General features: G+C 49.0%; 1 protein-coding gene across 1 annotated transcript in view; it reads left to right on the top strand.

Annotated features, from left to right (window-relative positions):
- The window catches only part of LOC143998141 (uncharacterized), a 67945-nt gene that overhangs the window by 19338 nt on the left and 23036 nt on the right, over positions 1–25571 (top strand). The window contains exons 5-19 of the mRNA XM_077493882.1: positions 288–404; positions 808–2268; positions 2555–2680; positions 3049–3171; positions 3833–4852; positions 4962–5087; positions 14602–14682; positions 14834–14954; positions 16911–17009; positions 17093–17182; positions 18283–18414; positions 18798–18941; positions 21248–21377; positions 22952–23142; positions 23242–23382. Coding sequence (XP_077350008.1) covers positions 288–404; positions 808–2268; positions 2555–2680; positions 3049–3171; positions 3833–4852; positions 4962–5087; positions 14602–14682; positions 14834–14954; positions 16911–17009; positions 17093–17182; positions 18283–18414; positions 18798–18941; positions 21248–21377; positions 22952–23142; positions 23242–23382 — 4102 coding nt within the window. The remainder of the gene's footprint in view (positions 1–287; positions 405–807; positions 2269–2554; positions 2681–3048; positions 3172–3832; positions 4853–4961; positions 5088–14601; positions 14683–14833; positions 14955–16910; positions 17010–17092; positions 17183–18282; positions 18415–18797; positions 18942–21247; positions 21378–22951; positions 23143–23241; positions 23383–25571) is intronic.

Here is a 25571-nt window from a genome sequence, read left to right as displayed (position 1 = left end):
AGAAGGTGTTGATGGTTGGTTGGTGAACACTGAGAAGGTGATGATGGTGGTTGGTGAACACTGGTAAGGTTATGATGATGGTGGTTGGTGAACGTTGAGCGAGGTGATGATGGTGGTTGGTGAACGTTGAGCGAGGTGATGATGGTGGTGGTTTGCGAACACTGAGAAGATAACGACTTTTTTGTGATATGCAGTTGACTGGCCTTTACTTCACGCTGATGTCTCTGTGTTTGCTTCACCGTGTTTTTTTTATATGAGGATCTCTGATACTTTTTGTTCATTTCCAGCAGATTGTCTTGAACTTCCGGGAGCAGGGAGATGGACTCACACTGGACGGTGTGCCCCCTGAAGCTGTGTCTCAGTGTCATGTTGGATGCCACGTATCGCACAGGGTGGCCAAGCAGGTACGGGGTCACAGATGGGGAGTGGGGAATTTATGTGGTTCAGCCTGATCATTTCATGTAGTGGAGGCTTCTAGGGGACCACGAAGAGTAAAGGGGAAATCCGATTCCTTTAGGCCAGATAACCATGGGCGCCTGAGGTCATACAATGTTATTTTCAGGTGTAATTTCGTTCCCTGAAGACACCGCTGCAACCATCAAATAGTAGCTGTATGCAGGTACACTCTGTACTAGGGGGAAAGGGGGAGGTGGGTCATTCCCAACCATTCAGAGAGGAGCAGTGCTACATTTTCGGCACCTGATCTGTTCAGTTATTGGGATTGTATTGTATGGTGGTGGAGTAGCCGGGTAGATATTTGGATGGCCTCTCAGGTTTTAATTTTAGTTTATTTTACCACTTTTTCAGATTGTTCTCATCTTTGTGAATCAGCCGTGTGCGTCAGCCAAGCAAACGTGTTCCAGGGCATGTGAAGGTCCCGCCTGTACCGTGAACGCCAGTACCCAGACCATGGGCGGCATGTGTCATCCGCGTTCTGACAGACGTTCTCCACCCAAGTCACCTCATCGGTTTGTTCAGAATCAGAGCTGCGGCACACAGACTGAGTGGGATAGAATACCTGAAATACCTGAACGTTTCCCCGTCCATGTGAATGTCTCAACCATGTCACATCTGGTGTCCCAGCGGACATCCAACTCCACTCAGACTGAATGTGCATACAGAGTACCGGTACTCCCTTCAACTTCATGTTATGCACAAACGATATTTCAGGAGGAGGAGGGAGCACCGGGCCTGGCCTTTGTACGGGGGCAGGGAATACCAACACCTTCCTGCAGTCTATATTATTCTTCTGAGTCGTGTCTTGGCCCTGCGGACACACTGACTAATAGCTGGGCAGACAAGACCTCTCCACTCCCAGTCCTGGGGGGACAGGACCCACCACACCACTGCCTGGATTATGACCGATCTTCACTCTTCAGCTGTCAGACCAAAGTTTCCAATGGATCAAGGGATCTCACCGATTCTCCCTCTGACGTCTCTACCTCCTGTCCACCTGCACCATGTAAAGAGACACAATTGTCTAGCAAGGAGCCCATGAAAACAATGACCTCTGATGGCCAGACTGTTGGAAGGCGTGGCAACCTGGACCAACAACCATCTATTGAGAAACCCATGGAAACCACCATGTCTGATGAAGAAACTTCTATAATACACGGAGAACTGAACCATCAACCGTCTATTGAGAAACCCATGGAAACCACCACCTCTGATGGCCAAACTGCTGGAAGACATAGCGACCTGAACCAACAACAGTCTATTGAGAAACCCATGGAAACCACCACCTCTGATGGCCAAAATGCTGGAAGACATGGCGACCTAAACCATCAACCATCTATTGAAAAACCCACGGAACCCACCACCTCTGAAGAAGAAACTTTTATAATGCATGGAGAACTGATCCAGCAACCATCTATCAAGAAACCCATGGAAACCACAACCTCTGATGGCCAAACTGCTGGAAGACACAGCGATCTGAACCAACAACCCATGGAAACCACCAGCTCTGAAGAAGAAACTTTTAGAATACATGGAGAACTGAACCAACAACCATCTTTTGAGAAACCCACGGAAACCACCACCTCTGATGAAGAAACTACTAGAATACATGGCAACCTGAACCAACAACCTTTTAGTGAGGAAGCCATGGAAAACCCATCATTTGATGTCCAAACTGCTCAGAAACACGGCAACCATCTCTTGGATACATCCCCCCACATACCCTGCTCACACACCCAGACTGACCAATCCAAGGAGTGTCCATGTGTCCCTGGAAAAAGGCCTCCAGGCTTAAGGGAAGAAAAGCCAAAGGTAAGAGTTTATATCTACCAGGCTGCTTCGCGTTCCTGGGGATATGTGTAGATGAGCTGGATGGGGAGATGCTTTGAGCAAAAGAGGTGGGGGGGGGGGGGGGTTGCGGCAGGCAGGTAGACGAGTGTTGACTGTGAGGTGCTGTGGGTCACAGGAGCTGATGTGACAGGAGGGAAAGAAGGCTCGGCTTTGTCTCGCCGGTTGAGGATTGTTGTAGTTGTTTGCTGCTCTAAAACGTGCTCCCGGGTATATTTCTATATGACATATGAGTTGTGCTGAATTCCAGATTATGGATGACCCCACGTTGAAGAGCCTCGATGGACATGAACCAGAACACCCTTCCTGTTCCTCTCCATCCAATCGCAGCCAGAAGTCGCCTGGAACTTCCTGTCTATCGCCATCTTTAAGCCAGGTATCCGAGCTCCTATCCTCAATCATGGTGGAGTCCAAATCCCAGCTTTTTTGTTTAGTTTTGTGTAGAGCGGGGAAGGGTTGGAGCCTCTGTCAGGTGTCCCTTTCAGGAATATTCCTCTTGGCCTCTATCAGGACAGGAAGTGAGAGTAAATCTCTCCAATGGGGGTCTTAGAAATACCTGACATACATTTTAACTCTTCCTTATGCTATCCAAATAATTTGGTTGAATTTTAGGCTCTGAATAGTTTGCATATTTTTATTCCTGTGTGGCACAAAACCTCATGGGTCTTCAGTGAACCCTACCCGTTGAAGGTCCCTTTAGTAGAAGGCTTTCATCACTGACCATCGTCTCCATTCTCTTTCCAGTATTTGGATAACCTGCTGGAACAGCACAGGATGTCTCTGAATGAACATGTGCATCACCAGAAGAGCCCATCCCCCTCTTCTTTCCCAGGTTCCTGTGCTCCACCTCAGCCTCATGTCCGACAGGTGAGTCCTCTCTGCCCATCTCTGTTCTAAACCCTTCGATGGTCCTCCCTGAGTCTCCGTGCTAGTTCTCAGCCGCATGTCTGACGGGTGAGCCCCCGCTGTTAGTCTATCTATTATTGACCCTCCCATGTTCCTCCCTGAGTCACTATGCTCCACCCTAGCCTCATGTCCGACAGGTGAGTCGCCTCTGCTGAAGACCCTCCCTTGCTCCTCCCCATTTCCATTTGTTCCACCCCAGGCTCATGTCTGACAGGTGAGTCACCTCTGCTGAAGACCCTCCCTTGCTCCTCCCCATTTCCATTTGTTCCACCCCAGGCTCATGCCCGACAGGTGAGTCCCCTTTGCTGAAGACCCTCCCGTGATTTTCCCTATTTGTTATCTCCACCCCAGCTTTATGTCTGACAGGTGAGTCTCCTCTACCGTCGACCCTCCCGTGCGCCTCTTCGTTTTCCATTTGCTCCACCCCAGCCTTGTGTCTGACAGGCGAGTTCCCTCTGCTCATCCCTCCACTGTAGACCCTCCCATGCCCTTTCCCTTTTCTCTGTGCTCCATCCCAGCCTCATGTCTGACAGGCATCTCCTCTTTGCCCTTCACTATGCTTCAGAACCTTCCCAGTATCTGAGTGACTCCATTTTTTTTTTTTTTTTTTTTTTTTTTTTAGATCATATTGAATTTCCTGGAGAAAGAGAGCAGGCCAGTCGATGCAGATGTCTCCAATCCCAGCATTTCTAGCAGAACATCATCTTCATTAAAGATCATGGCAGGAGATCAGAATATCTCCCACCCAGCTAGTGACCGGTCATCCTCATTAATGAGCATGCCAGAGAGTCAGAACGTGTCCAGCCTTGGCACATCCTTAATAACATGCATGCCTGGCGATCAGCATGTGAATAAACCTGGCAATTCTGAAGACTTGCTATCCTCAGTATTAACACACAAAGCCCCCGAGCCAAGCAACGGGAGAGACATGCCCTCTTCTGAACAAATAACAAGCAAGCCATTGAGTCAGGATGTCGGCGGTCCTGGCACTGCACGCGATGCGTTATCTTTATTAATAACCAGCATGGCTGTGAATCAGGATGTCCTTGAACATGATAGCAGTAAAAACTCACCTTCAGCGTTCTTGAGCGAGGCAGCTAGTCAGGATGTCCCCGGGCTCAGCACTGCCAGCTCCTCGCCATTGTCTGAATTAACACACAAACTGGAGAATCCTGATGTAGCTGCTCCCGTCACCTCCAGTATCCCCTCCTCTTCTGCCTTAATGAATGACATGCCAGTTCATCGGGATGTCCCCGGGACCCGGCATGTGCCATCCACTGCAGCATTAAGCAAGCCAGAGCATCAGGATTTTCTCAGTTCTGGCACAGCTAGCGACTCTTCTTTACAAACGACAAGCATGTCAGTGACTCAGGATGTCTCCAGGACTGGTACACCCAGTGACATCACAGCTTCTGACTCGCCTTCAGTATTAACTAGCAGGCCGGTGATTCAGGATATCTCTGGTACTGACTCTATTAGTGACTCTATAACGCGCTCGCCATTGACTCAGGATGTTTCCAGGTCTGACGCCTTTGCACACACAGGATCTTGTCATATAATAAACATACCAGGCGGTAAGGATGTCCCCGAGACCGGCGTATCATCTTCTGTTTTAATAAGGAGCCAACCCAAGGAAGCTCAGGTCAGTCTGCATGTTGGGGTGTTCTGCCGTGAATTGCATCCCTGTGTTAGAAGCCTCTGATGGAAACTGTGATTGGGTTTCGGTGACACCTTTTGTGGTTGATTTACAGGTTGGCTATGAGGCTCCAGAGGAGGTAACGAAGTCCAAAGGCAGGCTTGAAAATCCATCGTGCCAGCCGCAGAGACCCCCGAAGAGCCACAGCTGCCCGCCTCTGGTATTAGAAGCTGTGACACAGGTGAGACCATTACCCAAGGTACATGTGATGTCACCTTCAGGAACCTGTTAAAGTAGAACTCCGCCCACAGTGTTTGGAGAAGTGGAGGAAAAGGGTTGGCACCTCTGTCAGAATTCATCATCCGTGTTTCTGCTGGGGAGGTTTTCCCGCCCCGTCCTGTTTCGGTGAGAGTGTCACCGATTTGACGTAAGTGAGGGGAGGGATCTAATCCCCTCGCACTAATAACACTGTTTTCGTGGCCACTGGGGTCAAGAAATTTAAAGCGGAACTCCTGCAATTCAGCTGCTTTGTGAAATGTGAAGCCACACTGTGAGTCAAGTCCAACCTGATGCACGCCGTCATTGGGCACGTCACACAGTCATTGAACGGCTTAACTCCAATGTAAAAATGCATACAAAAGCAAAGGAGAAGGCCTTCAAAAAATACAAGGTTGAGGGATCATCATCAGCATTCGGACTTTGTAAGGAATGCAACAAGAAATGTAAGGGTGCAATTAGGGCAGCTAAGATAGACCACGAAAGACACATAGCGGAGGAGAGCAAAAAAATCCCAAGAAATTCTTTAAAGGGGTTGTAAAGGTTTATTTAAAAAAATAAAAATAAAATAACAAACATGTCAATACTTACCTCCACTGTGCAGTTTGTTTTGCACAGAGTGGCCCTGATCCTCGTCTTCTGGTGTCCCTGGGCGGCTGTCTCGGCTCCTCCCCGCAAGAGCTAACCCCCCTCTGGGAAGAGCTCTCCCAAGGGGGTTAGCTTGCGGGCGCGCTCCCGTGTGATACAGTTGGCGACCTTAGCCGCCGAGTGTATCACTTGGGCCCCCCCCCCCCTGCGTGCTGTGTCATTGATTTGATTGACAGCAGTGGGAGCCAATTGCTACGCTGCTATTAGTCATCCAATGAAGAGCCCACAAGAGCTGGGGGGAAAGCAACGCGGGATCGCGCCCACAGAGGTTTGGGGCTCAGGTAAGTAAAACGGGGGGGGGGGGGGGCGGGAGAGTGCAAGGTGTTTTTTTTAACCTTAATGCATAGGATGCATTAAGGTGAAAAAACACGAAGCTTTACAACCCCTTTAAAGCGGACCTCCACCCTAAAGTGGAAGGTCCGCTCATCGGAAACCCCCCCCCCCCACCTGTATAATCCAGGTATCTGCACCCACTTCCGGGACAAGCTAGCCACAGATGCAAAAGCCCCCCCCCCCCCCCCGTTGTGTTCTAGGAAACACATAGTTCCCAGGACACAGCGGGGACCAGTGGAGACGCTTCACTTCCCGATTCCCTGACAGAGGATGATGGTGGGGGCAGCTGAGAGATGAGCGATTGCTCGTCATCTGCTGCCGACATCACTGAACCCAGGTAAGTGAACAGATAAGTGTCCATTTACTAAAAGTCAGCAGCTGCAGTATTTTTTTTACTGTTTACATACTTAAAGAGGAGGTGCAGCTCCTCTTTAAGTATATAAACAGTAAAAAAAGGAAGGACAGACCATATTGGGCCCATAAAGAATGAGGAAGGACATCTGGTTACAAAGGATGGGGAGATGGTGAAGGTATGGAATTTATTCTTCTCCTCAGTCTTCATGAGGGAATCGGGGGGCTTCAGTAACCAAAACTGCAGTGTTTATCCTCATAACACATCACAGGAAGCACCTCCATGATTAACAGAGGACAGAATTAAAATTAGGCTTGGAAAATTTAACATTAATAAATCACCGGGACCAGATGGCTTGCACCCGAGGGTACTTGGGGAATTCAGTCAAGTAATTTGCAGACCATTGTTCCTAATTTTTACTGACAGTCTACTGACTGGAATGGTACCAGCTGATTGGAGAAAAGCCAATGTAGCACCAATATTTAAAAAGGGCCCAAAATACATCCCTGGGAATTAGACCAGTTAGCCTAACATCAGTAGTATGTAAACTCTTGGAGGGGATGATAAGGGACTATATACAAGATTTTAGTAATGAGAACGGTATCATTAGCAGTAATCAGCATGAATTCATGAAGAATCATTCTTACCAAACCAATCTACTAAACTTCTATGAGGAGGTGAGTTGCCAGCTAGGTAAAGTAAGGCCCGTAGACGTGGTGTATCTAGATAAAGGAAGGCCCATAGACGTGGTGTATCTAGATAAAGGAAGGCCCATAGATGTGGTGTATCTGGATCAAGGAAGGCCCGTAGACGTGGTGTATCTAGATAAAGGAAGGCCCGTAGATGTGGCGTATCTAGATAAAGGAAGGCCCATAGACGTGGTGTATCTGGATAAAGGAAGGCCCATAGATGTGGTGTATCTGGATAAAGGAAGGCCCGTAGACGTGGTGTATCTAGATAAAGGAAGGCCCGTAGATGTGGTGTATCTAGATAAAGGAAGGCCCATAGACGTGGTGTATCTGGATAAAGGAAGGCCCGTAGACGTGGTGTATCTGGATAAAGGAAGGCCCGTAGATGTGGTGTATCTAGATAAAGGAAGGCCCGTAGACGTGCTGTATCTGGATAAAGGAAGGTCCGTAGACGTGGTGTATCTAGATAAAGGAAGGCCCATAGACGTGGTGTATATTGATAAAGGAAGGCCCGTAGACGTGGTGTATCTGGATAAAGGAAGGCCCATAGATGTGGTGTATCTGGATAAAGGAAGGCCCGTAGACGTGGTGTATCTGGATAAAGGAAGGCCCGTAGACGTGGTGTATCTAGATAAAGGAAGGCCCGTAGACGTGGTGTATCTAGATAAAGGAAGGCCCGTAGATGTGGTGTATCTAGATAAAGGAAGGTCCGTAGATGTGGTGTATCTAGATAAAGGAAGGCCCGTAGACGTGGTGTATCTGGATAAAGGAAGGCCCGTAGACATGGTGTATCTGGATAAAGGAAGGCCCGTAGACGTGGTGTATCTGGATAAAGGAAGGTCCGTAGATGTGGTGTATCTAGATAAAGGAAGGCCCGTAGATGTGGTGTATCTAGATAAAGGAAGGCCCGTAGACGTGGTGTATCTGGATAAAGGAAGGCCCGTAGACGTGGTGTATCTGGATAAAGGAAGGCCCGTAGACGTGGTGTATCTGGATAAAGGAAGGTCCGTAGACGTGGTGTATCTAGATAAAGGAAGGCCCGTAGACGTGGTGTATCTGGATAAAGGAAGGCCCGTAGACGTGGTGTATCTGGATAAAGGAAGGTCCGTAGACGTGGTGTATCTAGATAAAGGAAGGCCCGTAGACGTGGTGTATCTAGATAAAGGAAGACCCGTAGACGTGGTGTATCTGGATAAAGGAAGGCCCATAGATGTGGTGTATGTGTATAAAGGGAGGCCCGTAGACATGGTGTATGTGTATAAAGGAAGGCCCGTAGACGTGGTGTATCTGGATAAAGGAAGGTCCGTAGACGTGGTGTATCTAGATAAAGGAAGGCCCGTAGATGTGGTGTATCTAGATAAAGGAAGGCCCGTAGACGTGGTGTATCTGGATAAAGGAAGGCCCGTAGACGTGGTGTATCTGGATAAAGGAAGGCCCGTAGACGTGGTGTATCTAGATAAAGGAAGACCCGTAGACGTGGTGTATCTGGATAAAGGAAGGCCCATAGATGTGGTGTATGTGTATAAAGGAAGGCCCGTAGACGTGGTGTATGTGTATAAAGGGAGGCCCGTAGACGTGGTGTATGTGTATAAAGGAAGGTCCGTAGACATGGTGTATCTAGTTAAAGGAAGGCCCGTAGACGTGGTGTATCTAGATAAAGGAAGGCCCGTAGATGTGGTGTATCTAGATAAAGGAAGGCCCGTAGACGTGGTTTATCTGGATTTTTCAAAAGCATTTGACACAGTTGCCCATAAAAGTTTACTGTACAAAATAAGGTGCGTTGGCATGGACCATTGGGTGAGTACATGGATTTAAAACTGGCTACAAGGACGAGTTCAGAGGGTGGTGATAAACGGGGAGTACTCGGAATGGTCGGGGGTGGGTAGTGGGGTCCCCCAGGGTTCTGTGCTGGGACCAATCCTATTTAATTTGTTCATAAATGACCTGGAGGAGGGGGATGGGGGAAACAGCTCAATCTCTGTATTTGCGGACGATAATAAGCTAAGCAGGGCAATAACTTCTCCGCAGGATGTGGAAACCTTCCAAGAAGATCTGAACAAATGAATGGGGGAGGGGCAACTACATGGCAAATGAGGTTTAACCACTTGAGGACCGCCGTATTGCCAATGTACGTCAGCACAATGGCACAGGCAGGCACAATCACGTACATCTACGTGATTGCCTTCCAGCGGGTGGGGGGTCCGATCGGACCCCCTCCCGCTGGTTACGGCGGTCCGATTCGGTCCAGGAGCGCTCCGTGATGAGGGGATGGCCGTTGGTTTTCGGCCACCCCCTCTGGATCGCTCCTGGCCAATGAGAAGCTTCCTCCCCTGTGTATTGTTTACACAGGAAGGAGGAAGTGATGTCATTCTCCTCGGGGCGGTCTTTTTGACCGGACTACGAGGAGAAGAGTAAAAGTAAGTGTGCACCAACACTACACTGACATGTAGGTACACACAGGCACACAAACCCCCCCCCCCCGATCGCCCCCCGATCCCCCCCCGCCCCCCCTCCCCCCCCAGTCACAGTGTCACTGATTGCATTGATCATTTCTTTACTGATCAATGCATTCAGTGTCAGTTGTGACAGTAAAAACTGTCAGGACAGTTAGTGTTAGGTCCAGGGTAGCCCCCTATCACCCCCCAATAAAGATTTAACCCCCTGATTGCCCCTAGAGTTAACCCTTTCACCCCCTTTTGCCAGTGTCACTAAGCGATCATTTTTCTGATCGCTGCATGTGTCGCTAGGTAGCTAGTTATTTTTTTAGGTTCACCGCCAGGTTTTTATATCGCTAGGTACCCCGATATACTACCCAATAATGGGTTTAACCCCCTGATTGCCGCTAGTTAACCCTTTCACCCCCTTTTGCCAGTGTCACTAAGCGATCGTTTTTCTGATCGCTGCATTAGTGTCGCTACAGTCGCTAGGTAGCTAGTTATTTTTTTAGGTTCACCGCCAGGTTTTTATAGCGCTAGGTACCCCGATATACTACCCAATAATGGTTTTAACCCCCTGATTGCTGCTAGTTAACCCTTTCACCCCCTTTCACCAGCGATCACAGTATAAGTGTCACTGGTGACGCTGGTTAGCCAGTTAGTTATTTAGGTTCCCCGTCAGGTTTTTATATAGCGCCAGGGACCCCCATATACTACCTAATAAAAATTTGAACCCCCTGATTGCTCCTAGTTAACCCTTTCACCACTGATCACCGTATAAGTGTTACGGGTGACTCTGGTTAGTTTGTTTTTTATAGCATCAGGGCACCCACCATTTATTACCCAATAAAGGTTTAACCCCCTGATCACCCGGCGGGTGATATCAATTAGGTTTTAGGGTCAGGGTCTGCGTCGCCCCAGGCAGCGCTAGGTTAGTGCCAGTACCGCTAACACCCACACGCAAAGCATAAACCTCCCGTAGTGCTATAGAATCTGAACAGATCAATATGTGAGCTGATAAGATCTATACTAGCGTCCCCAGCAGTTTAGGGTTCCAAAAAAACGCATTGTTAGCGGGATCAGCCCAAATACCTGCTGGCACCTGCGTTTTGCCCCTCTGCCCAGCCCACCCAAGTGCAGTATCGATCGATCACTGTCACTTACAAAACACTAAACACATAACTGCAGCGATCGCAGAGTCAGGCCTGATCCCTGCCATCGCTAACAGGTTTTTTGGTAGCATTTTATATTCAAATCCGGAAGGCAGTGCTTGGTTTTCGGGGTCCCGTACGTGGCTAGGCTCCCAAAAAGTCCCCCACATGTGGTATCCCCGTACTCGGGAGAAGCAGCAGAATTTATTTTGGGGTGTAATTTGACTTCTGCCCATAGCATGTGTGAGCAATATATCATTTAGTGACAACTTTGTGCAAAAAAAAAAAAGTTTGTAATATTCCCGCAACTTTTGGCAAAATATAAAATATTCCATGGACTCAACATGCCTCTCAGTAAATAGCTTGGGGTGTCTACTTTCCAAAATGGGGTCATTTGGGGGGGTTTTGTGCTATTTTGGCATTTTATGGCCTTCGAAACTGTGATAGGTAGTGAGGAGTTAAATCAAAAATTTGCACCCTTAGAAATCCTGAAGGTGGTGATTGGTTTTCGGGGTGCCGTGCGCGACTAGACTCCCAAAAAGTCCCACACATGTGGTATCCCCATACTCGGGAGAAGTAGCGGAATATATTTTGGGGTGCAATTCCACATATAACCATGGCATGTGTGAGCAATATATCATTTAGTGACAACTTTTTGTAAAAAAAAATTTTTTTTTTTTTTTTTGTCATTATTCAATCCCTTAGGACAAAAAAAATAAATATTCAATGGGCTCAACATACCCATCAGCAATTTCCTTGGGGTGTCTACTTTCCAAAATGGGGTCATTTGGGGGGGGGGTTGTACTGCCCTGCCATTTTAGCATCTCAAGAAATGAGATCGGCAGTCATAAATTAAAAGCTGTGTAAATTCCAGAAAATGTACTCTAGTTTGTAGACGCTATAACTTTTGCGCAAACCAAAAAATATACGCTTATTGACATTTTTTTTTACTAAAGACATGTGGCTGAATAAATTTTGCCCTCAATGTATGACTAAAATTTAGTTTATTCGATTTTTCTTATAACAAAAAGAAGAAAATATCTTTTTTTTTCAAAATTTTCGCTCTTTTTCCATTTATATCGCAAAAAAAAAAAAATCGCAGAGGCAATCAAATACCATCAAAAGAAAGCTCTATTTGTGGGAAGAAAAGGACGCAAATTTCGTTTGGGTGCAACATTGCATGACTGCGCAATTACCAGTTAAAGCAGCGCAGTGCGAAATTGCAAAAAGACCTCTGGTCCTTAAGGTATTTATTGGTCCGGAGCTGAAGTGGTTAATGTAGAAAAATGTAAAATAATGCATTTGGGTGGCAAAAATCTGAATGTAATCTATAGACTGGGGGGAGGGGAACCTCTGGGGGAATGTAGGATGGAAAAGGACCTGGGGGTCCTAGTAGATGATGGGCTCAGCAATGCCAAGCTGCTGCTAACAAAGCAAACAGAATATTGGCATTAACCGCTTAAGGACCGCCTCCTGCACATTTACGTCAGCAGAATGGCACAGCCCGGGGCAGCCATGGGTCGTGCACGCACCGCCACCGGCTCGTGACCCGGTCCTGAACTGTGTGACCGTGGCTGCGGGACTTGCAGACCCGATCGCCGCTGGTGTCCTGCGATCGGGTCACAGAGCTGAAAAACGAGGAGAGATCTGTGTAAACAAACCTCTCCCCATGCTTCCTAGTGTGGCTGTCACCGATCGTCTGTTCCCTGTTATAGGGAAAGACGATCAGTGACATCACATGCCAAGCCACGCCCCCAACAGTAAAAAAACAAACACACATCACACTTAACCCCTCCCCGCCCCGTAGTGGTTAACTCCTTCACTGCCAGTGTTTTTTACACAGGAATTGGTGCATTTAAATAGCACTGATTGCTGTATAAATGACAATGGTCCCAAAAATGTGTCTACAATGTCCGATGTGTCCGCCATAATGTCGCAGTCACAATAAAAATCGCTGATCGCCGCCATTACTAGTAAAAAAAAAAATTAATAAAAATCCTATAAAACTATCCCCTATTTTGTAAACGCTATAACTTTTGCACAAAAATATGTTTGAAGAATACGTATCGGCCTAAACTGAGGGAAAAAATGTTTTTTTAGATATTTTATTATAGCAAAATGTAAAAAATATTGTTTTTTTTTTTCAAAATTTCGCTCTATTTTTGTTTATAGCGCAAAAAAAGAAAAACTGCAGAGGTGATCAAATACCACCAAAAGAAAGCTCTATTTGTGGGGAAAAAAGGATGCCAATTTTGTTTGGGAGCCACGTCGCACGACCACGCAATTGTCAGTTAAAGGCCTGGTCCTTTTGTCTGCAAATGGGCTTAAGTGGTTAAAAAGGGGATCACCTCCAGAGATAAAACGATAATTCTCCCACTCTACAAGTATTTCTCCCTATTGAGGGGTCACCAGTCCGGTATTTATATATTGTGGGGTCACCAGTCCGGTATTTATATATTGTGGGGTCACCAGTCTGGTATTTATATATTGTGGGGTCAACAGTCCAGTATTTATATATTGTGGGGTCACCAGTACGGTATTTATATATTGTGGGGTCACCAGTCCAGTATTTATATATTGTGGGGTCACCAGTCCAGTATTTATATATTGTGGGGTCACCAGTCCGGTATTTATATAATGTGGGGTCACCAGTCCAGTATTTATATATTGTGGGGTCACCAGTACGGTATTTATATATTGTGGGGTCACCAGTCCAGTATTTATATATTGTGGGGTCACCAGTCCAGTATTTATATATTGTGGGGTCACCAGTCCAGTATTTATATATTGTGGGGTTACCAGTCCAGTATTTATATATTGTGGGGTCACCAGTCCAGTATTTCTATATTGTGGGGTCACCAGTACGGTATTTATATAATGTGGGGTCACCAGTCCGGTATTTATATAATGTGGGGTCACCAGTCCGGTATTTATATATTGTGGGGTCACCAGTACGGTATTTATATAATGTGGGGTCACCAGTCCGGTATTTATATATTGTGGGGTCACCAGTCCGGTATTTATATATTGTGGGGTCACCAGTCCGGTATTTATATATTGTGGGGTCACCAGTCCGGTATTTATATATTGTGGGGTCACCAGTCTGGTATTTATATATTGTGGGGTCACCAGTCCGGTATTTATATAATGAAATCATATCCCCTCTCAGGCGTCTCTTCTCCAGAGAGAATAAGTTCAGAGCTCACAACCTTTCCTCATAACTAATATCCTCCAGACCCTTTATTAGCTTTGTTGCCCTTCTTTGTAGTCGCTCCATTTCCAGTACATCCTTCCTGAGGACTGGTGCCCAGAACTGGACAGTATACTCCAGGTGCGGCCGGACCAGAGTCTTGTAGAGGGGAGAATTATCCTTTTATCTCTGGAGTTTATCTCCTTTTTAATGCCAATATTCTGTTTGCTTTGTTAGCAGCAGCTTGGCATTGCTGAGCCCATCATCTACTAGGACCCCCAGGTCCTCCTCCATCCTAGATCCCCCCAGAGGTTCCCCTCCCCCCACATCCTCCTCCATCCTAGATCCCCCCCCCAGAGGTTCTCCCCCCAGTCTATAGATTGCATTCAGATTTTTGCCACCCAAATGAATTATTTTAAATTTTTCTACATTAAAAAGTAGAAAAATCAGTCAGTGATCTGTATTAATACTCCATTATGATTTCCCTGTAAGGCCCCCACATATCATCCACATCGCATAATATAGTACATGGTGTCAGGAACTGGGGAGAATTATTTAATTGCTCCAATTGTGTGTTCCCCAGATTCTGTAAACCCCAGGTACAGGTGGGTAATACCCAATATAAACACCAAGGTGCCCCATGCTGGACCTTTTTTCTAACGTTTTTCTGTTTTCTACCAGGAGATGGAGCTCCGGCTCCCATCGACTGATCATCAAGAGCTGGTGGAACCTCTGCGGAGATATTCTGGGGTAGAAAATGAGGTAAAGCGTCACTCCGCCTCTTCTGTTCTTTGTGTTATACGGGGTGGAGCTCTGTGGTCGTCATTCATATCTGAGATATCAGTTGCTCCTCTTGCCCAGAAGTTGTGTTGCTGAGCTGACTCCCCCCGCTCTCCATCTCTTCTCTCTGCAGCTGACCTTCGATGATATTGCGGTGTATTTCTCCAAGGAGGAGTGGGAGGTTCTGGAGGGTCCTCAGAAAGGTCTCTACTGCCAGGTCATGATGGACAATTATCGCTCGCTGGACTCTCTCGGTAAGTTCTGAATCCAACAAATATCCAGCGTGCTGCAATGTCTCCCTGGACACAACCTTTCATTTATATAGACTGGGGGATAGATAGATATTGCAGAGGTTCTGTCTGTTAGTTACCCCCCCCAGATAGATTCATACTCGCTCCTTGTGGAGATCGGAACCACTGTGTCCCCCAGTAGACCAAGTGCATGGAGTCGTTACTCCCATCTTTCTTTCTGGTTGTAGCTCCACCCCAGGCTGAAGCCCAATTTATGGGCATTATTCCCATTAGTGGATCTACAGCACAGGACTGGTGTCGGCCCCCCTTCATTGTCACTGATCCTCTATCCTACCCGGGCGGCATGCTCTGTGATCACAGAGTTCTTCGGACTCGGCTGATCACAGAACAGGGTAAAGGGCCAATCACAGCGGCCCTTTACCACATGATTAGCTGTCAGCCAATGAAAGCGTCCCTTCAACTCTCCACCCCCAACACTTTTTGACTTCCTGAGGAATTACAGCCGGCACCCGTATCCAAAATGGTCAGTGACCCTCTGCAGTAAGAAAAACCAGCTGCAGGAAGATGGCGCTGGAGTCTGGACTCCCAGGACACTGGTAAGTACTGTTTAAAGGTCAGAAGTTACTGTATTTGTATCAACTAACTTTTTATTTTTTTAACCCCTTCAATACCGGACACCCCCCCCCCCCCCTTCCTGCCCAGGCCACTTTTCAGCTTTCAGCGCTGTCGCATTTTAAATGACAAATTATGCGGTCACATGACACTGTACCCAAACAACATTTTTATCATTTTGTTCACACAAATAGAACTTTCTTTTGGTGGTATTTCATCACCTCTGCGGTTTTTTTATTTTTTGCTAAACAAATTTAAAAAAGACCGAAATGTTGAAAAAATAATAATTCTTATGTTTGTTATAAAATGTTGTAAATAAGTATATTTTTCTCCTCCACTGATGGGGACTGATGAGGTGGCACTGATAATAGGCACTAATATGCGGCATTGATATGCACCATTGATGGGGTGGCACTGATGGGTGGCACCGATATGCAGCACTGATGGGTGGCACTGATGGGTGTCACTGATATGCACCATTGATGGGCAGCACTGGTATGCAGCACTGATGGGCGGCACTGATGGGTGTCACTGATATGCACCATTGATGGGCGGCACTGATGGGTGTCACTGATATGCACCATTGATGGGCAGCACTGGTATGCAGCACTGATGGGCGGCACTGATGGGTGTCACTGATATGCACCATTGAGGGGCGGCACTCATAGGTGGCACTGATGGGCACTCATAGGTGGCACTGATATGTAGCACTGGGCGCTCATAGGTGGCACTGATATGCAGCACTGATGGTCATTGATGGGTGGCACTGATATGCAGCACTAATGGGCGCGGAAAGGCCGACCTGATGGGTAATTATACGTGGCACTGATAGGCAGCACTGATGAGGAGGCACCAACGATCACCGTGCTGCAAGCCCCCCCTCCCCCCCCCCCCCTTATCCTGCTGGACCTCATATGACACCCAGTGAGGATAATGAAACCACTTTCTGGCCGCCATTCTGCTATATGGCGGGCAGGAAGTGGTTAAAGGAAAAACTGAAGTCTCCCTTTTTAATATTGTGATTTCCTATGATTGTCAGCACCATCTAGTGGTCATAATGTGGTATTTTTCCTGGAAAAATCTTAATTGGGAAAATACCATATAATGACCACTAGGAAATTAACGTAATAAGCAAAAAAAGTCAACATTTTGATGGTTCTGTGAATACTTGTGACACTCGGCCATCTGATTCTTTATAAATGAACCCCTAAATGTCACTCTGATGATGTGTCATCCTCCCCCTGTATGTTGTGTGGCAGCATTGTATGTACTCATTGTAAATTCCTGTTAAGTCAGAATTGTATGTGTGTGAGGGGGAGAGTCTTCATATCATTCCCCTTGTTCCAGGATTCCTATTGGATAAGCCTGGTCTGATATCGCGGATAGAGGATGAAGAGGCGGAGCTCTGGGAGGACAGCGGCGCTCTCGGCAGGTTCACTATCGGCGGTGAGTGCTCTCGGATTCTCCAGCACACCGGCAGGTTGTGTTAATGTGAGCTGCCTGATCATCACACTTTGTCCTGATTTCAGAAGGGGATCCCCTGCCTTTGCAAGCCCGGTGTACCACTGATGCCCCATCTCTAGACAAGGATAAGGAGACTCCGGGGTCTGTGGGAGGAGGTGAGGCACACCTGACTGTTGTGCATGTAAACGTTTTTATCTCTGTATAGTATGATGCTAGGAGGTTGGGTTATCCCAGCTCTTCACTCAACGAGTCATAGAAGTCCTCTGGAGGGTTCCCGGAATGTGATCTGGGTGGCCATTGTCGCTTTCCTTATCCTATATCATAGGGAAAACCACAGTCCCTTTCCTTATCCTATATCATAGGGATGGCCATGGTCCCTCTCCTTATCCTATGTCATAGGGACGGCCATGGTCCCTCTCCTTATCCTATATCATAGGGACGGCCATGGTCCCTCTCCTTATCCTATATCATAGGGACGGCCATGGTCCCTCTCCTTATCCTATATCATAGGGACGGCCATGGTTCCTCTCCTTATCCTATATCATAGGGACGGCCATGGTCCCTCTCCTTATCCTATATCATAGGGACGGCCATGGTCCCTCTCCTTATCCTATATCATAGGGACGGCCATGGTCCCTCTCCTTATCCTATATCATAGGGACGGCCATGGTACCTCTCCTTGTCCTATATCATAGGGACGGCCATGGCTCCTCTCCTTATCCTATATCATAGGGACGGCCATGGTCCCTCTCCTTATCCTATATCATAGGGACAGACTTCTGTACAGCCATTGTCCCTCTTTTTATCATATATCATTGGGACATACTCCTGTACAGCCATTGGTCCCTCTCCTTATCCTATATCATAGGGACAGGCACCTGTACAACTATTGTCCCTCTTCTTATCCTATATCAGAGATATGCAATTAACGGATCTCCAGCTGTTGCAGAACTACAAATCCCATGAGGCATAGCAAGATTGACAGCCACAAGCATGCCACCCAGAGGCATGATGAGACTTGTAGTTTTGCAACAGCCAAAGGTCCGGTAATTGCATAGCCTGTCCTATATCATAGGGACAGACTCCTGTATGGCCACTGTCCCTCTCCTCATCCTATATCATAGGGACAGGCTCCTGTACAGCCATTGTTCCTCTTCTTCTCTTATATCATAGGGACATATTTAATTGTGGGGAAGACGTTTTGTTCGGAGTTCCTCCTTATCTTGGTCTTTTACTTACTCTTCTTGTTTGCTAGAGTCGGCTAAGAGCAGCAGTCACCTGGGGGCCCTGATGAGGCTGGTAAATGAAATCCCGGGCTTCCTGCTGGGTGGTTCCTCTCCTGGCCAGAATATGGAGGACACTGATAACCTCGGATCGTGTTCTGAAGGTGCGTCATTGACCACATTTACCACATAGAGGTCTGTATCCCTAGACTGATACCAGGATGGCCTCTTTAGTCAGTTGAAGTTGTAACGGGTACATCCTTTCTGCTCTGGTTCCTTCTTCCTTTGAAGCTGTGATGTGGATTATAGATGAGACATTGCAGTGGTAAAGTGTACCTGTCACCTATGCTGGCTCTCCCTGTGTTCCACCCTCCCTAGCGGTGAAAAGTACAGTCGTGTATGGGAAGCGGGGAGAATATACCGGCCTTCTGCCGATCTCCAATATAATGAACATAAATGACTAATGAGGGATGGTATAATGTTGTCCTGTATTGTTTGCTCAAATTTTTTTCTGCACCACAACAATCTGTAATTCTTATTTATCCAGTGAAAACCGAGGAGAGCTCTCCATCCTGCACCCCAGCATCTGTTCACACTCAGCGAATCGGAGAGACCCCCGAATCTTCCAGTCCCAGAGCCCCCTGGGGTGTAGAGAAGAGCAACCCCCCGGCCTCATCCAAAGCAGAAGAAGGTAATTTTTTGCATGTCCAGCTATGGCTGTTGTCCCATCGCCGCTCTCCGTACCTGGGGTGGGAGTGCTCAGATATAAGGACTATAGACGGCAGGGACAGGGTGGACCTGGAGACATTGTCCCACCAAAAGCACAGCTCCACCTTCTGTCTGTACTCGCCTCCCAGGTACTCACTATACAGCAGGGGTCTCCACAGGGTGGGCTTGCCCTTCCAGACTTTTTTAAATACTTTATAGCGGGGAAAATGGTGGTCGCAAGACGCTGGTTGTTACACGATGTTGGGGATGCAGCAAATATGTTGGAAGCGGCTTATGTGGGCTCATATGAGAGCTTGTTTTTTCTGATGCACAGAGGAGCCGCAGCATCGCCATCTCTGACTGGCTCAATGTGCGTTACGATTCACGCATGGGACAGAGCACAGGTGCTGATAAAATCTGAGATAGGTGTTCCCTTGCACTCCCTTGTTGTTTAACCCCAGGCTACCTCATTTAGGCACGATACCAGACCCTGTTATTTGGGCTTGGGTGGGCATAAAACAACTTAAACTTATAGTCGAGAGTAGGAAATTACTCGCTTTTAACCAACTTAACCAGTTCCAGACCAGCGCACACCGATATACGTCGGCAGAATGGCACGGGCAGGCAAACTGGCGCACAGGTACGTCCAGTTGAATTTGCCGTCCCTGCCATCGCGTGCGTGCCAGTCGGGACCCCCGTGAGTCCGGTCGCGGGTCCCACAGACTCGATCGCCGAGGGGATACCCGCGATCGTCTTTCACGGGGAGGGAGAACGACGAGATGCCGTTGTAAACAGCATCTCCCCGTTCTGCCTAGCAACAAGTGACACTGATCTCTGCTTCCTGTGATTGGAGCAGAGATTGGAGCACAGCCACACCCCCCCCCCCCCCCCCCCCCCCACAGCTAGTAACATGCCCCTAGGACACACTTCACTCCTACACTGCCACACACTGGTTAACCCCTTCACTGCCAGTGTCATTTACACAGGAATCGCTGTATTTGTATAGCACTGATTGCTGTATAAATGACAATGGTCCCAAAAATGTGTCAAAACTGTCCAATGTGTCCGCCACAATGTCGCAGTCACAATAAAAATCGCTGATCACCGCTGTTACTAGTAACAAAAAAAAATTATTAAAAATGCCATAAAACTGTCCTCTATTTTTGTAAACACTATAAATTTTGCGCAAACCAATCAATAATCGCTTATTGCGATTTTTTTTATTTATTTTTTTACCAAAAAATATGTAGAATAATAAGTATCGGCCTAAACTGAGGGAAAAAAGTGTTTTTTTTTATATATTTTTGAGGGTTATTTATTATAGCAAAAAGTAAAAAATGTGTTTTTCTTCAATTTGTCACACTTTTTTTTTTGTTTATAGCGCAAAAAATAAAAACCACAGGGGTGATCAAATACCACCAAAAGAAAGCGCTATTTGTGGGGGGGGGGGGGGGGAAGCACGTCAATTTTGTTTGGGAGCCACGTCGCACGACCGCACAATTGTCAGTTAAAGCAACGCAGTGCCGAATCACAAAAAAGTGCTCTGGTCTTTGACCAGCAAAATGGTCCAGTCTGAAAATGGTTAAGGATAAGCACGGGCTACCTAACTGGTGGTACTTCTTGCGTTACTTACAACTAAGACACGCGTTTAGGTCACAGTTTGGATCAGATACTCTGGAACTAGGGACATCTACTCTGGAGTCTTTATTACTTTGAAAAAAATCAGAAGTATATAAAGATTTGTTTGTAGAAAGACCTAAAATGTTTAGCAAGTGCAAAGATACATGGAGTAATCGAATACCCGATTTCGGGGGAGATGACTGGGACGATATGTGGGACCATCCGTTTGCAACTCTAGTGTCGGGCAGAGATAGGCTCATCCAATTTAAGCTGCTGCATAGGGAATACTATACCCCGGCTAGGATAGCCAGCATATATGGTTCACGGGAGGGAGGGGGTTGGTGTACATTTTTTGTATGTGTTGTACTGTATGTTTAAAAATGTTCAATAAACATATTTAAAAAAAAACAAAAAAAACAGCAGGGGTCTGAAACCCCTCCAGCTGTTGCGAAACGACAAGTCCCGTCAGGCTTGCAATGGCCTCCTGGGACTTGTAGTTTAACAACAGCTGGAGGGGCCGTCAGTTTGAGACCCCCTGCTATACGGTATATGTACACTGGGCAAATAAGCAAATATTCTGCATTAGACTATAAACTCTACATCTAGACAAGGATCTTGTACTTTACCGACTGAGATTCTGATATTAGAAGTTCTCTTTGTTTTTCTTAGTGGAGATTCCAATCCATCCGCCCTACAGACAGAGCCAACCTGTCCGACACCCCCACCTACCTCATATCAAGAGTGAGCCCGGCGCCTGCACTGGGGCCTCGCCGCCCAGACAGCTGCAGATTAAACCAAGGTACTAATTGTGCTGGAGAGGAAGTCTCGTTTTATTTTTTGCTTTCTTTCTCTCCTACTTACTGTCTCTTTCTCCTTCTCTCCCTCTTTCTTTCTCTCCCTCTTTCTTTCTTCTCTCTCTCTCTCTCTCTCTCTCTCTCTCCTCTCTCTCTCTCTCTCCTCCCTCTTCCTCTCCCCCCTCTTTCCTTCCCTTTCTCCCCCCTCTCCCTTTCTCCCCCTTTCTCACCCCTCTCCTCTCCCTCTCTCACCCCTCTCCTCTCCCTCTCTCACCCCTCTCCTCTCCCTCTCTCACCCCTCTCCTCTCCCACCCTCTCCCTCTCCCTCTCTCACCCCTCTCCTCTCCCTCTCTCACCCTCTCCTCTCCCTCTCTCACCCCTCTCCTCTCCCTTTCTCACCCCTCTCCCTTCCCTTTCTCACCCCTCTCCTCTCCCTTCCCTTCTGCCCCCTCTCCTCTCCCTTCCCTTCTCCTCCTCTCCCTTCCCCTCTCCCCCCCTCCCTCTCCCTTCCCTCCTCTCTCCCTCCCTCCCCTCTCTCTCCCTCCCCCTTCTCCTCTCTCCCTCCCCTCTCCTCTCTCCCTTTCCCTCTCTGCCCTCCCTCTCTCCTCTCTCTTCCTTTTCCCTCTCCCTCCCTCCCCCCTCTCCCTCCCTCCCGCCTCTTCCTCCCTCTCCCCTCCCTCTCTTCCCCCCCTCCTCTCCCTCTCCCTTCCCCCCCCCCCTCCTCTCCCCCTCCCCCCTCCTCTCTCTCTCCCTTCCCCCCCTCCTCTCTCTCTCCCTTCCCCCCCTCCTCTCCCTCTCCCTTCCCCCCCCCCTCCCTCTCCCTTCCCCCCCCCTCCCTCTCCCTTCCCCCCCCCCTCCTCTCCCCCTCCCCCCTCCTCTCCCTCTCCCTTCCCCCCCCCTCCTCTCCCTTCCCTCCTCTCTCTCTCCCTTCCCCCCCCTCCTCTCCCTCTCCCTTCCCCCCCCTCCTCCTCTCCCTCTCCCTTCCCCCCCTCCTCCTCTCCCTCTCCCTCCCCCCCCCCTTCTCTCCCTCTCCCTCCCCCCCCCTTCTCTCCCTCTCCCTCCCCCCCCCTCCTCTCCCTCTCCCTCTCTCCCCTCCCTCTCCCTCTCCCTTCCTCTCGCCTCTCCCTCTCTCCTCTCTCTTCCTTTTCCCTCCTCCCCTCTTCCTCCCTCTCCCTCCCCCCTCTCCTCTCCCTCCCCCCTCTCCTCTCCCTCCCCCCTCTCCTCTCCCTCCCCCCCTCCTCTCCCTCTCCCTTCCCCCCTCCTCTCCCTCTCCCTTCCCCCCCTCTCCTCTGCTTTCCCCTCCCTCTCTCTCTCTATCAGTGAAAGTCCTTGTGTTTCTAAGCTTATATTTGATTGTTTTTCACTTATTGAACCTGTCTGGGTGGCCATCTTGATTCCAGTGCAGCTTTCTTGCTGGACTCTCGTATTCATGCTTTCTTGCTGGACTCTCGTATTCATCACATGCAATGCCATATTATCTGCAGAAAAAGCACCACATAGGTCAGGCTGGGGCAGCTTTCATGCTGTATGGAAGCCTCAGATCTGCCAGGTGACCTCTATTATGACAGGTTCTCTTTAGGAAAAATGCTGAATATTGTATTCCCCTGTCAGAGGAGCTCCCTGTGACCTGCAGCCCGGCCGGTGGTGTCCCTGGAAAGCAGAGCGATGTCCCACTCATAAAGATCAGGTCATCCCTCGTATACAAGCACCCTGCGCCTGGATCCTGGGAGTGTCGCCCCGCAGACATCGGCAGGCAAGCCTGCCCCGCAGGTGAGGGGGTGGGGTGTGCAATGGACATGTCCTGTTTCTGGTTTGTGAATGGATGCAGGTTAGGGCTGGTATATCACTCACCTCTCCCTTCCATTATAGACGAGGAGAATAGATGGCCTTCTCTTCCACCATCCCTTCCAGCCGGATCCTTTCCCCGGAATATCACTGCATCGCCAACTTCTCTGTCGGATGGCGCCAGCAGCATGGCTCTGAAGGATCTGCATATAAAGATTAAACAAGGTCAGTGGCCGGTACCGCTCTGCTTCATGGTGTGCCCGGCAGGACAGGGAAACCAGCTATTCAGGGGAAGAGGTCCAGCACATTGTAATGCCATGGACAGAGCAACGTTTGTCAGTGGCAGCACTTCTCTTTATATTAAAGCCTAAGTGTAGTTTAAAATAAAAAAACAGAAAAATCTGCACAAGGGACATAACTTTCAGTCGGTAGGAGGTGTCCCTTGTGTTGATTCAGCTTTATTTAGTTCAAATCTTCCTCTATCCCGACTGGAGTCACAATGATACTCCAGGGTCACTGTGTGACACAACATACACAGAGGACACTGGAGAGCACAGGAATCATCAAGGACATGGGAACCTTAGGGGTCACCAGTGCACCTGAAGGTACATAAATGGTGGGGATTGCCTGGGGAGACAGAATTGCTAGGGTCACTGGAGTTCAGGGGTTACTGGAGTTGCAGAGTATCTAAAGACACAAGGGTCATAGAGGACACAAGAGCCATGGGGGTCACAGGGGACAAAGGCGTTATGCGGGTCACAGAGTACCTAAAGGTGAAGGAATGCTGGGGTCCCTGGAGACATAGTAGTGCTGAGGTTACACAAGTGAACAGGTGTCAAAGAGGCACAGGAGTGCAGGGGCTACTGGAGACACTGGGGTTGAAGAGTCTCTGAAGGCACAGCAGTCTCAGAGTACGCAGGGGGTCACGGAGGGTGTGGGAGTCTTGGGGTCATGGAGGGTGCAGGAGTCTTGGGAATCACGGAGGGAGTGGAGGTACAGAGGGCGTGGGAGTCTTGGGTGGTCACAGAGGGCATGGGAGTCTTGGGTGGTCACAGAGGGCATGGGAGTCTTGGGTGGTCACAGAGGGCATGGGAGTCTTGGGTGGTCACAGAGGGCATGGGAGTCTTGGGTGGTCACAGAGGGCATGGGAGTCTTGGGTGGTCACAGAGGGCATGGGAGTCTTGGGTGGTCACAGAGGGCATGGGGGTCTTGGGTGGTCACAGAGGGCGTGGGGGTCTTGGGAGGGCATGAGGGTCTTGGGAGGGTGCAGGGGTCTTGGGTGGTCACAGAGTTGCAGGGGTCTTGGGTGGTCACAGAGTTGCAGGGGTCTTGGGTGGTCACAGAGTTGCAGGGGTCTTGGGTGGTCACAGAGTTGCAGGGGTCTTGGGTGGTCACAGAGTTGCAGGGGTCTTGGGTGGTCACGGAGGGTGCGGGGGTCTTGGGTGGTCACGGAGGGTGCGGGGGTCTTGGGTGGTCACGGAGGGTGCGGGGGTCTTGGGTGGTCACGGAGGGTGCGGGGGTCTTGGGTGGTCACGGAGGGTGCGGGGGTCTTGGGTGGTCACGGAGGGTGCGGGGGTCTTGGGTGGTCACGGAGGGTGCGGGGGTCTTGGGTGGTCACGGAGGGTGCGGGGGTCTTGGGTGGTCACGGAGGGTGCGGGGGTCTTGGGTGGTCACGGAGGGTGTGGGGGTCTTGGGTGGTCACGGAGGGTGCGGGGGTCTTGGGTGGTCACGGAGGGTGCGGGGGTCTTGGGTGGTCACGGAGGGTGCGGGGGTCTTGGGTGGTCACGGAGGGCGCGAGGGTCTTGGGTGGTCACGGAGGGCACGAGGGTCTTGAGTGGTCACGGAGGGCACGAGGGTCTTGGGTGGTCACGGAGGGCACGAGGGTCTTGGGTGGTCACGGAGGGCACTGGAGCCTTGACAGTCACGGGAGTCTTGGGGGTCATGGAAGACACTAGTAGAAGCTGGATGCACTGGGCACTGGATTTATCAAGGTCACTAGAAACAGAGGGGTCACAGTGTGCACACGGGTCAGCAGAGTACCAGAAGGCACAGGAATGTTAGGGTCACTAGAGACACAGTTGTACTGGGGTCACAGGGTTGAAGTTTAGAAGCCGCTGAAGGCCCAGGAATGCAGGGATCACAGAATACACAGGAATCTTGGGGTGTCCTGGAGGACACAGGATTCTCAGGGTCCTGGAAGACACTGGAGTTGGGGGTGGTTCATGGAGGAGACAGGTAGGTGCTAGAGGCATGGGGGTGGCTTGACTTTAGCCTCAAACACGTTGCTCAATTGCCAAGCAATGTTGGCAGAGCACTGGCTTGCTGTAATTTTCGGCATTCCAAGTGCCGATAGCTGTGTGCCGGAGAGAAGACCCGGCACTGGATCAGGGACGAGGGGAGGGCGACACCAGATT

Source organism: Lithobates pipiens, unplaced genomic scaffold (genome assembly GCF_037356315.1).
Source record: "Lithobates pipiens isolate NorthernLeopardFrog02 unplaced genomic scaffold, aLitPip1_a1.2 Scaffold_19, whole genome shotgun sequence".
In the NCBI taxonomy this organism is placed as follows: domain Eukaryota; kingdom Metazoa; phylum Chordata; class Amphibia; order Anura; family Ranidae; genus Lithobates; species Lithobates pipiens.
Note: the sequence above shows the minus strand (reverse complement) of the source record. Positions and strands in the feature narration are given on the sequence as shown.